The following is a 12,717-nucleotide window of genomic DNA, read 5'->3' as shown; positions in this document are numbered from 1 at the left end:
AGGGCTCAGACTTTCATATACAGTGAAACCTCTCAAAACTGGACCCTCTGTAAACTGGAATTCCCTCAAAACCGGACATTTTTCATGGTCCCTTTTTAAATAGCTGTACAGAACAGAACGTCTCTAAAACAGATACCCCTAAAAACAGGTCTTTTTACTTGGTCCTAAGGGTGTTCGGTTTAGAGGAGTTTCACTGTATATTAAAGAAAATTTACATGCTTATACCTTATTGAAAAAATTAATACATTAATGAAAAACTCGAACATTCTTAAAACTCTGTTCGAATTGAATTGAATTGAATTGAATTAATATTCAATGAGACATTAGCAAGAAAAACACGTTGGCCATTAGTTATCAACACTGGTAAAGAGTGACCAACAGCAATAAATAAATTCTACATCGTCAATAAAATAGTGTACCAGCTGGGAATGAGGCACATACCTGACAGACTTGATGACACATATCAACACAACATTAAAATCTTCAAATAGACAAACACAAATATTATAGTCAAAGCATGGACGCGGTGTATAGAACATACATGAATACTGCTCCAGCCCAGTGTAAGTGCAAGTCGAAGACTACATACACCGAGTCATCACGCGTGTGATTATTGGCGTGCCGTCCGAGAATATCTGCATTGTGCAGAGAGACGGCCCTGACCACGCATTATGGTTTTGTCGTTCAGATTATGTAAAAGCAAGACATCTCAACTGGAGCACAACCCTGTCAAGTTCTCTCATTACCGAAAGGAAATACTGCAGATTCACCATTCATCCACCATCTTCCATACATATATTGGTGATATAATTAAAAATTAGTCTGTCTGTGTGTAACACTGTCAACGTGTGACCAAGTGTGAGTAATGGAGATGACAAATTCCACTTGGATTCAGTTAGATTAACGGGTACCATTAAAAACACTGATCTCCCATTAAGATTCAACATCAAAGATAGCAGACCATCAGTATGAAGAACACATGGTCCTAAGAAAGATGACGAGTGTACGTAAAAGAAGTCGTAGCCAACATCACGAGACACACCCACTGACGCACCAAAGATACACCCACAGAAGAACACAGAACGAACACGAAGCAGAAAGCTCGTTGATATTATAACTACTAGCTGTGAAATACATACTGATGAAACATTGTTTAATAAACCACTATATGGTCCACGTGTCTTAATCCTTGCCAGTGGTACTACTACAGTACTATATCTGTGTTTAATGGTTAGGGCATTTAAAAAATATTGCACTAAACTATCAGCACAAAACGAAACAATATATAGAGCTGATGATAACACAACTACTTACAGAACTAATTTTTTAAATATTAAAATATACCGAACAATGTATGCTGTATTCACCATTCTCAAGATAAGCTACCAGAATGGCCCCTGTTTGTTATTTGAACAAACGGGGTCAGCTCTATGTTCCCTCAGGGTTAGGGTTAGGATTATTCACCTCTATGTTCCCTCGGAGTTAGGATTAGGGTTAGGGTTAGGGTCGGCTGAGGGAACACAGAGCTGAGGGAACACAGACATGATCCCGAACAAGCTAAGAGGGTACTAGGACTTGCACATCTTTATACCTTGCGCACACCATCTGTAAGAACTCTGATGCCAGTGTCTCCCTCCTCGCCAGTGATGTTGAACTCAATCTTGGACCTAGTTCCTCCTTGTCGAATCATTCCAGTGTAAACCGTTATCAGGTAGAAGTAACAATCTTCACTGAAATTGTCTTCTAGCAGCGACACGCCCCACTGCAATATGTGTATTACACGTCATTTTACTTTTTGAAATGGTATTGAGGAGGTGAAATCAATATACGAACACACGATTTTAACACATTTTCACACCAAGTAATAAGCATTTTTGACCAATGAGACCAATTGGGTGTTTAGGATGACAGCAAAACTAATGTTTGTAACCATAAAAGTAAACATACTGGCACATATTACAAACATGTCCTAACAAATATACACAGCCATCCCTAATAAACATGCACAATATTATGCACTAAAGTGAAATTACAAATACAAACAAAAGACATGACACAATTCCACTAATAATAATATTATGGTACATGATACACATGTATCTAACAACAAAACAATTTTCTGTGAAATAAAAACTTACTTACAACATTACACACACTAAAAGTACATACCTGAAGAACGTCCTGGCCATCCTTGTACCTTGAGAAGAGAGCGGCGATGACAAACAGAGTGAAGATGAGTACCAGAGTTGACAATATGGCTGCCTGGCCTGAAACGTCAAACTTACTGAACACTGTAGAGAAGTCAATAGAGTTGGGTGGGACGAAAAACGACACGCTCACTATTACTTCCTGCGTACTTGGACAGATGCACGTTGTTTCGTTGTTGGTGTCATCCCTCTTGAGCTGAAGGAAGGAAGGAATGATGAATAGATCAGTAAATCCATAAACACCCGAATGGATGATAAGTAACACACCATTAAGGACAACAAACAGAAAACAAAGACACTCCCCCCATACCCCGACCGCAACCCCGATACAGATAACGTATTTAAACTTGGACCTTTACTTAACGACGTAGGAGTGTCTTCTCCAGGTGAACAAAATGGAGATGGTTTGGGGGTTTTGGTTTTGTTTGGTGAGGATGGGTAATTACCATCTTCTCCAGGCTGAATGACAAAATTGTTATCCATGGTCAAAACTGTATATTTAATTGTATGTATGTTTGCACAATGCAAAATTGAGTGGGTATTCGGTGAAAGGTCTTTGTACAGCATGCTTGCATAAGCGTACGAGACGGGAGGATGGGAGTGGGGGTGGGGTGGGGGGGGGGTGGGGGGGGGGTGGGGGGGGTCGTGGGGGTGGGGGTGTGTGGGGGGGGAAGGGAGGGCTCGAGCAAACTGAACTGATCTGAAATCTTTTCACCACATATTTCTATCATTCTAGTTACAATGTTAGCTGTAATCCATGTAAAAATGCGTAGTGATTCGTTTGGAGCCCTATATAGCTGATTGGTAGCAATGCAAACACAAATAAACAAATCTATATTCGGGCATCTATCTATCTATCTATCTGTCTATCTATCTATGTATGTATGTGTGTATGTATGCATGTATGCGAGTCATCCTTATCTATATTACATACATCTATACTGTCTATGTATGTATGTATGTATATGTGTGTGCGTCCGTGTATGTGAGTGGATGTATGTGTGGATGGATGGATAGATGTATGTGTGGGTGGATGGACGGGTGTATGTGTGGATGGATGGATACATGTATGTGTGGGTGGATGGACGGATGTATGTGTGGATGGATGGATAGATGTATGTGTGGGTGGATGGACGGTTGGATGGAGTCTTTGTACCTCACATATCGTACTTCTCCAATCTTGAACCTGCCCGTCCCAGGAGAAACATGTAATAGTGGTAAGTCGGAACAAGTAAGGTGTTTCGAGATCACTATCTGTAGTTGTGGCGTTGTTAGACACACTTCTCTTCTTCCGTGAAACAGCAACAGCTACAAAAAAAAAATCGATTCCGTTAATATCTATGTCATTAATGGAATTATTCAATATATCGAATTAGAGCCTATACAAAACAGATGGCTTGGCAAAATAAGTGTTAATCATACGAGCTAAGGGAGGGTTCGAGTCATGCTTCCCCAGAAAATGTATTTAGAAAAGAAGAAAATTCAAATTGATCAGAAGGGTAGTTTCGACACAAGCACCTATGAATAAAGACGGAACAGAAGTAATGTGCATGAAACAGATAAGTAATTAAATATTTAACCTCAAAATACATAATTACCCTATCTTCGCAATAAGAAAATATTCAAGTAATACCTTCATTTAGCCTAGGTCGCAATCCCACATAGGCCACACCCGTACGTTTCAGTGCGCCTGCGGGGACACAGAATTTGGTTCCAGAAACACCCGGAGCTACAGTGTAATAAGTATAATGGTCGTATTCCATGTCGGTTGGAGGGAGTATGGAACGAAAGTACATATCGTAGACGATTTTCACATCTGTAATTGGCAGGGCTGAGAAGCAGATATCGGCATGAAGGGACCTGTAGAAGAACGAATGATAGAACAGCTTGGCAGCGTCTCCTGGGATGAACTTGGGGAAGATGATCTGACGTGGAGCGTCCACGGGATCAGTCTGTTTAATGAGAGGTTCAGTAATTGTCAGAGTCGCGCCGTCCTTCATCCGTGCGCTGGCCACTGTGACCGGTCCATCTATGTATTTGGCATTGTCTCCTTGTATGTAGATGTTCTTCTTCATCACCTTGACCTACAGGTTAAAACAGAACAAAACATATAAAGAAAGGAATATTTACCAAGAAAACTCTCTCTGTCTCTGTGTCTCTGTCTCTGTCTCTGTCTCTGTGTCTATCTGTGTGTCTCTTTGTCTCTCTGTCTCTGTCTGTCTTTCTCTGTTTCTGTCTGTCTTTCTCTGTCTGTCTGTCTCTCTGTCTGTCTCTCTCTCTCTCTCTCTCTCTCTCTCTCTCTCTCTCTCTCTCTCTCTCTCTCTCTCTCTCTCTCTCTCTCTCTCTCTCTCTCTCTCTCTCTCTCTCTCTCTCTCTCTCGTTCTGATATGTGTGTGTGTAAAGTGTGTAAATTATCATGTAAAGTATTGTCCCCCAGATTCTAGGGAGTCGCATTTGAGACCAACTGAAAAATATTTATCCTGCACATTCCATTTAACTAGAACCAAAACTTCAGAATTTTGTTTACAGGCATGGATATAGTACACGAATACTACTACTGAATAATGATATTAACATTGTTTTGTCTAATTACTAGGGGAAAAGAGAAAGAAGAAGAAGAAGAAAACCCCCAGAAAACCCCCCACCCTTAAAATGCATACTCAAAATTGCAACCATCATATCTTGCCATTTTCATGTATATTTGTGTTAAATAATTACAAATAAATCGATGCCACATATAATATAATTACATCAAGGTGGTCAAAACTATAATGTGTTACCCACTGGGGTAAAATGTTTTTTTTTACAAAATCTTTGGCAAATAAATATTACTATATATATATATACAAAATGTTTCAAAGTTTATCCATTAAAATAGCAGTTAGTTCGTTATAAATATGGAGATGAAATTCAAATTTAAAGTGTGGCACTATGTGTTAAACTGTAGGACACCCTTATTTGATTTTCAAAAATATAAATTTATAAAATAGTTGTAAATGAAATTATTTGTATAAAATTTGAATGGACTTGTAACTCATTTATAATCTTTACATTTTGGAAGATAAAATGAATACATGTGTTTGTCAGGATTCAGTTTTAAGACGGCCCCATTACATAAATAGCTATTGATACGATACATAGATATTTACATAAAGTTTGACAATTTCATTGTTGCCAAGCAGATTGTCGCTGATGCCACTTAGGCCAAAGTTTGCACCATTGATCGGCTCTCGTTTGCTCTCCACCAAGTCCTTCACTGTCTTTTTCTCCAAGGTCAGTGCAAAGTTGTCAGTGTCTACCGTTTTGCTCGTCCCATCTGGCATTACTTTATCCATTAAAAGAAGCATATTGTCTGTTGTCGTCTTGAAGTTCTCCTGGATTTCCCGAATCTGGACAAACAACCAAAACAAGATGTGCCATTAATGGTGTAAGACATCTTTCAAAATTTCGTGGAACATTTTTCAGACGGACATGCATTTCGTAGCACACTTGACCATTAATTATCGTATGTTTTGCAGCTAATCTGAATCAGAATGACAAAACCGTTACCACATCCAGAAATGGTATCTCTCTAAACAGCAAAACATTTAAAGTTTGTTTTGTTTAACTACACTACACTGACTTATTAGTCATCGGCTATTGGATGTCAAACATTTGGTAATTTTAACATATAGTCTTGGAGAGGAAACCAGCTACATTGTTTCCATTAGTAGCAAGAGATCTTTTATAAGCACCATCCCACAGATAGGACAGCACATACCAAGAGGTTTGATATACCAATTGGGGTGCACTGGCTGGAACGAGAAATAGCCCAATGGGCCCACCGACGGGGATCGATCCCAAACCGACTGCACATCAAGCGAGATGGGCTACGTCACGCCCCTTAAACAGTGAAGCCAAATACATATTTTGACAAACAACGTAGATACTCACGTTTTTCAGCATTTTCTGTCTTTTAACTTTTTTCTTTTTCTGGGCCACTTTTCTGATGTATTTTCTCTCGATGGCATTGAACCTCTTCTCCCCTTCATTGAGCTCTCTGCTAACAAATCTCTCCATACCATGGAGGTCCTCCAGATAGTCCTCGATAACCAACTCAGCCACGTTTTTGTTCAAGTTACTCTGAGCTGTGCCAATAGCTGTGTTCAAAAAGAAACAAATATTTAAAGAGAATCTGTAAACTGAAGATGACACATGAAACAACAGCCGTATGTCGATTTAGTGTTCAAGCATGCTGTCCTGGGCACACGACTGTTATCTGGGATGTATTTTAAAGGGCAGGGGAATGTTGTTAATAGCTAGAAGACGTTTTTAGTGGCTAGAAACATATAGTTGTTAGTAGCTAGGAAGACGAAGTTGTTAGTGGCTAGGAAGACGAAGTTGTTAGTGGCTAGGAAGAAGAAGTTGTCAGTGGCTAGGAAGAAGAAGTTGTCAGTGGCTAGGAAGAAGAAGTTGTCAGTGGCTAGGAAGAAGAAGTTGTTAGTGGCTAGGAAGAAGAAGTTGTCAGTGGCTAGGAAGAAGAAGTTGTCAGTGGCTAGGAAGACGAAGTTGTCAGTGGCTAGGAAGAAGAAGTTGGCTAGGAAGACGAAGTTGTTAGTGGCTAGGAAGAAGAAGTTGTTAGTGGCTAGGAAGACGAAGTTGTCAGTGGCTAGGAAGAAGAAGTTGGCTAGGAAGACGAAGTTGTTAGTGGCTAGGAAGAAGAAGTTGTTAGTGGCTAGGAAGACGAAGTTGTCAGTGGCTAGGAAGAAGAAGTTGGCTAGGAAGACGAAGTTGTCAGTGGCTAGGAAGAAGAAGTTGTTAGTGGCTAGGAAGACGAAGTTGTCAGTGGCTAGGAAGAAGAAGTTGGCTAGGAAGACGAAGTTGTTAGTGGCTAGGAAGAAGAAGACGTTGTTAGTGGCTAGGAAGAAGAAGACGTTGTTAGTGGCTAGAAAGAAGAAGTTGTTAGTGGCTAGGAAGAAGAAGTTGTTAGTGGCTAGGAAGAAGAAGTTGTTAGTGGCTAGGAAGAAGACGCAGTTAGTGGCTAGGAAGAAGAAGTTGTTAGTGGCTAGGAAGAAGAAGTTGTTAGTGGCTAGAAAGCAGAAGTTGTTAGTGGCTAGGAAGAAGACGTTGTTAGTGGCTAGGAAGAAGACGTTGTTAGTGGCTAGGAAGAAGAAGTTGTTAGTGGCTAGGAAGAAGAAGTTGTTAGTGGCTAGGAAGAAGAAGTTGTTAGTGGCTAGGAAGAAGAAGTTGTTAGTGGCTAGGAAGAAGAAGTTGTTAGTGGCTAGGAAGAAGACGCAGTTAGTGGCTAGGAAGAAGAAGTTGTTAGTGGCTAGGAAGAAGACGCAGTTAGTGGCTAGGAAGAAGAAGTTGTTAGTGGCTAGGAAGAAGAAGTTGTTAGTGGCTAGGAAGAAGACGTTGTTAGTGGCTAGGAAGAAGACGCAGTTAGTGGCTAGGAAGAAGAAGTTGTTAGTGGCTAGGAAGAAGAAGTTGTTAGTGGCTAGGAAGAAGAAGTGTGTGGCAGTGGCTAGGAAGAAGAAGTTGTCAGTGGCTAGGAAGAAGAAGTTGTCAGTGGCTAGGAAGACGAAGTTGTCAGTGGCTAGGAAGAAGAAGTTGGCTAGGAAGACGAAGTTGTTAGTGGCTAGGAAGAAGAAGTTGTCAGTGGCTAGGAAGACGAAGTTGTCAGTGGCTAGGAAGAAGAAGTTGGCTAGGAAGACGAAGTTGTTAGTGGCTAGGAAGAAGAAGTTGTTAGTGGCTAGGAAGACGAAGTTGTCAGTGGCTAGGAAGAAGAAGTTGGCTAGGAAGACGAAGTTGTTAGTGGCTAGGAAGAAGAAGTTGTTAGTGGCTAGGAAGACGAAGTTGTCAGTGGCTAGGAAGAAGAAGTTGGCTAGGAAGACGAAGTTGTTAGTGGCTAGGAAGAAGAAGTTGTTAGTGGCTAGGAAGACGAAGTTGTCAGTGGCTAGGAAGAAGAAGTTGGCTAGGAAGACGAAGTTGTCAGTGGCTAGGAAGAAGAAGTTGTTAGTGGCTAGGAAGACGAAGTTGTCAGTGGCTAGGAAGAAGAAGTTGGCTAGGAAGACGAAGTTGTTAGTGGCTAGGAAGAAGAAGACGTTGTTAGTGGCTAGGAAGAAGAAGTTGTTAGTGGCTAGGAAGAAGAAGTTGTTAGTGGCTAGGAAGAAGAAGTTGTTAGTGGCTAGGAAGAAGAAGTTGTTAGTGGCTAGGAAGAAGACGCAGTTAGTGGCTAGGAAGAAGAAGTTGTTAGTGGCTAGGAAGAAGAAGTTGTTAGTGGCTAGGAAGCAGAAGTTGTTAGTGGCTAGGAAGAAGACGTTGTTAGTGGCTAGGAAGAAGAAGTTGTTAGTGGCTAGGAAGAAGACGTTGTTAGTGGCTAGGAAGAAGAAGTTGTTAGTGGCTAGAAAGCAGAAGTTGTTAGTGGCTAGGAAGAAGAAGTTGTTAGTGGCTAGGAAGAAGAAGTTGTTAGTGGCTAGGAAGAAGAAGTTGTTAGTGGCTAGGAAGAAGAAGTTGTTAGTGGCTAGGAAGAAGAAGTTGTTAGTGGCTAGGAAGAAGAAGTTGTTAGTGGCTAGGAAGAAGAAGTTGTTAGTGGCTAGGAAGAAGAAGTTGTTAGTGGCTAGGAAGAAGAAGCAGTTAGTGGCTAGGAAGAAGAAGTTGTTAGTGGCTAGGAAGAAGACGCAGTTAGTGGCTAGGAAGAAGAAGTTGTTAGTGGCTAGGAAGAAGAAGTTGTTAGTGGCTAGGAAGAAGACGTTGTTAGTGGCTAGGAAGAAGACGCAGTTAGTGGCTAGGAAGAAGAAGTTGTTAGTGGCTAGGAAGAAGAAGTTGTTAGTGGCTAGGAAGAAGAAGTTGTCAGTGGCTAGGAAGAAGAAGTTGTTAGTGGCTAGGAAGAAGAAGTTGTCAGTGGCTAGGAAGACGAAGTTGTCAGTGGCTAGGAAGAAGAAGTTGGCTAGGAAGACGAAGTTGTTAGTGGCTAGGAAGAAGAAGTTGTCAGTGGCTAGGAAGACGAAGTTGTCAGTGGCTAGGAAGAAGAAGTTGGCTAGGAAGACGAAGTTGTTAGTGGCTAGGAAGAAGAAGTTGTTAGTGGCTAGGAAGACGAAGTTGTTAGTGGCTAGGAAGAAGAAGTTGTTAGTGGCTAGGAAGACGAAGTTGTTAGTGGCTAGGAAGAAGAAGTTGTTAGTGGCTAGGAAGACGAAGTTGTCAGTGGCTAGGAAGAAGAAGTTGGCTAGGAAGACGAAGTTGTTAGTGGCTAGGAAGAAGAAGTTGTTAGTGGCTAGGAAGACGAAGTTGTTAGTGGCTAGGAAGAAGAAGTTGTTAGTGGCTAGGAAGACGAAGTAGTGGCTAGGAAGAAGAAGTTGTTAGTGGCTAGGAAGAAGAAGTTGTCAGTCGCTAGGAAGAAGAAGTTGGCTAGGAAGACGAAGTTGTTAGTGGCTAGGAAGAAGAAGTTGTTAGTGGCTAGGAAGAAGAAGTTGTTAGTGGCTAGGAAGAAGAAGTTGTTAGTGGCTAGGAAGAAGAAGTTGTTAGTGGCTAGGAAGAAGAAGTTGTTAGTGGCTAGGAAGAAGAAGTTGTTAGTGGCTAGGAAGAAGAAGTTGTTAGTGGCTAGGAAGAAGAAGTTGTTAGTGGCTAGGAAGAAGAAGTTGTTAGTGGCTAGGAAGAAGAAGTTGTTAGTGGCTAGGAAGAAGAAGTTGTTAGTGGCTAGGAAGAAGAAGTTGTTAGTGGCTAGGAAGAAGAAGTTGTTAGTGGCTAGGAAGAAGAAGTTGTTAGTGGCTAGGAAGAAGAAGTTGTTAGTGGCTAGGAAGAAGAAGTTGTTAGTGGCTAGGAAGAAGAAGTTGTTAGTGGCTAGGAAGAAGAAGTTGTTAGTGGCTAGGAAGAAGAAGTTGTTAGTGGCTAGGAAGAAGAAGTTGGCTAGGAAGAAGAAGTTGTCAGTGGCTAGGAAGAAGAAGTGGCTGTTGTCAGTGGCTAGGAAGAAGAAGTTGTTAGTGGCTAGGAAGAAGAAGTTGTTAGTGGCTAGGAAGAAGAAGTTGTTAGTGGCTAGGAAGAAGAAGTTGTTAGTGGCTAGGAAGAAGAAGTTGTTAGTGGCTAGGAAGAAGAAGTTGTTAGTGGCTAGGAAGAAGAAGTTGTTAGTGGCTAGGAAGAAGAAGTTGTTAGTGGCTAGGAAGAAGTTGTTAGTGGCTAGGAAGAAGAAGTTGTTAGTGGCTAGGAAGAAGAAGTTGTTAGTGGCTAGGAAGAAGAAGTTGTTAGTGGCTAGGAAGAAGAAGTTGTTAGTGGCTAGGAAGAAGAAGTTGTTAGTGGCTAGGAAGAAGAAGTTGTTAGTGGCTAGGAAGAAGAAGTTGTTAGTGGCTAGGAAGAAGAAGTTGTTAGTGGCTAGGAAGAAGAAGTTGTTAGTGGCTAGGAAGAAGAAGTTGTTAGTGGCTAGGAAGAAGAAGTTGTTAGTGGCTAGGAAGAAGAAGTTGTTAGTGGCTAGGAAGAAGAAGTTGTTAGTGGCTAGGAAGAAGAAGTTGTTAGTGGCTAGGAAGAAGAAGTTGTTAGTGGCTAGGAAGAAGAAGTTGTTAGTGGCTAGGAAGAAGAAGTTGTTAGTGGCTAGGAAGAAGAAGTTGTTAGTGGCTAGGAAGAAGAAGTTGTTAGTGGCTAGGAAGAAGAAGTTGTTAGTGGCTAGGAAGAAGAAGTTGTTAGTGGCTAGGAAGAAGAAGTTGTTAGTGGCTAGGAAGAAGAAGTTGTTAGTGGCTAGGAAGAAGAAGTTGTTAGTGGCTAGGAAGAAGAAGTTGTTAGTGGCTAGGAAGAAGAAGTTGTTAGTGGCTAGGAAGAAGAAGTTGTTAGTGGCTAGGAAGAAGAAGTTGTTAGTGGCTAGTGGCTAGGAAGAAGAAGTTGTTAGTGGCTAGGAAGAAGAAGTTGTTAGTGGCTAGGAAGAAGAAGTTGTGTGGCTAGTGGCTAGGAAGAAGAAGTTGTTAGTGGCTAGGAAGAAGAAGTTGTTAGTGGCTAGGAAGAAGAAGTTGTTAGTGGCTAGGAAGAAGAAGTTGTTAGTGGCTAGGAAGAAGAAGTTGTTAGTGGCTAGGAAGAAGAAGTTGTTAGTGGCTAGGAAGAAGAAGTTGTTAGTGGCTAGGAAGAAGAAGTTGTTAGTGGCTAGGAAGAAGAAGTTGTTAGTGGCTAGGAAGAAGAAGTTGTTAGTGGCTAGGAAGAAGAAGTTGTTAGTGGCTAGGAAGAAGAAGTTGTTAGTGGCTAGGAAGAAGAAGTTGTTAGTGGCTAGGAAGAAGAAGTTGTTAGTGGCTAGGAAGAAGAAGTTGTTAGTGGCTAGGAAGAAGAAGTTGTTAGTGGCTAGAAGAAGTTGTTAGTGGCTAGGAAGAAGAAGTTGTTAGTGGCTAGGAAGAAGAAGTTGTTAGTGGCTAGGAAGAAGAAGTTGTTAGTGGCTAGGAAGAAGAAGTTGTTAGTGGCTAGGAAGAAGAAGTTGTTAGTGGCTAGGAAGAAGAAGTTGTTAGTGGCTAGGAAGAAGAAGTTGTTAGTGGCTAGGAAGAAGAAGTTGTTAGTGGCTAGGAAGAAGAAGTTGTTAGTGGCTAGGAAGAAGAAGTTGTTAGTGGCTAGGGAAGAAGAAGTTGTTAGTGGCTAGGAAGAAGAAGTTGTTAGTGGCTAGGAAGAAGAAGTTGTTAGTGGCTAGGAAGAAGAAGTTGTTAGTGGCTAGGAAGAAGAAGTTGTTAGTGGCTAGGAAGAAGAAGTTGTTAGTGGCTAGGAAGAAGAAGTTGTTAGTGGCTAGGAAGAAGAAGTTGTTAGTGGCTAGGAAGAAGAAGTTGTTAGTGGCTAGGAAGAAGAAGTTGTTAGTGGCTAGGAAGAAGAAGTTGTTAGTGGCTAGGAAGAAGAAGTTGTTAGTGGCTAGGAAGAAGAAGTTGTTAGTGGCTAGGAAGAAGAAGTTGTTAGTGGCTAGGAAGAAGAAGTTGTTAGTGGCTAGGAAGAAGAAGTTGTTAGTGGCTAGGAAGAAGAAGTTGTTAGTGGCTAGGAAGAAGAAGTTGTTAGTGGCTAGGAAGAAGAAGTTGTTAGTGGCTAGGAAGAAGAAGTTGTTAGTGGCTAGGAAGAAGAAGTTGTTAGTGGCTAGGAAGAAGAAGTTGTTAGTGGCTAGGAAGAAGAAGTTGTTAGTGGCTAGGAAGAAGAAGTTGTTAGTGGCTAGGAAGAAGAAGTTGTTAGTGGCTAGGAAGAAGAAGTTGTTAGTGGCTAGGAAGAAGAAGTTGTTAGTGGCTAGGAAGAAGAAGTTGTTAGTGGCTAGGAAGAAGAAGTTGTTAGTGGCTAGGAAGAAGAAGTTGTTAGTGGCTAGGAAGAAGAAGTTGTTAGTGGCTAGGAAGAAGAAGTTGTTAGTGGCTAGGAAGAAGAAGTTGTTAGTGGCTAGGAAGAAGAAGTTGTTAGTGGCTAGGAAGAAGAAGTTGTTAGTGGCTAGGAAGAAGAAGTTGTTAGTGGCTAGGAAGAAGAAGTTGTTAGTGGCTAGGAAGAAGAAGTTGTTAGTGGCTAGGAAGAAGAAGTTGTTAGTGGCTAGGAAGAAGAAGTTGTTAGT

General features: G+C 41.3%; 1 protein-coding gene across 1 annotated transcript in view; it reads right to left on the bottom strand.

The window, feature by feature from the left end:
* LOC121379459 overlaps window positions 1-12,717 on the bottom strand; it is a 62,951-nt gene that overhangs the window by 5,103 nt on the left and 45,131 nt on the right. Inside the window, exons 12-17 of the mRNA XM_041508101.1 lie at window positions 6,141-6,346; window positions 5,357-5,596; window positions 3,841-4,291; window positions 3,364-3,515; window positions 2,170-2,403; window positions 1,592-1,762 (exon numbers count right to left, since the gene is read on the bottom strand). Of these exons, the coding sequence (XP_041364035.1) occupies window positions 1,592-1,762; window positions 2,170-2,403; window positions 3,364-3,515; window positions 3,841-4,291; window positions 5,357-5,596; window positions 6,141-6,346 (1,454 nt within the window). The remainder of the gene's footprint in view (window positions 1-1,591; window positions 1,763-2,169; window positions 2,404-3,363; window positions 3,516-3,840; window positions 4,292-5,356; window positions 5,597-6,140; window positions 6,347-12,717) is intronic.

The sequence above is a fragment of the Gigantopelta aegis genome, chromosome 8, assembly GCF_016097555.1.
Source record: "Gigantopelta aegis isolate Gae_Host chromosome 8, Gae_host_genome, whole genome shotgun sequence".
Lineage (NCBI taxonomy): Eukaryota > Metazoa > Mollusca > Gastropoda > Neomphalida > Peltospiridae > Gigantopelta > Gigantopelta aegis.
This window is presented reverse-complemented; position numbering and strand designations above follow the sequence as displayed.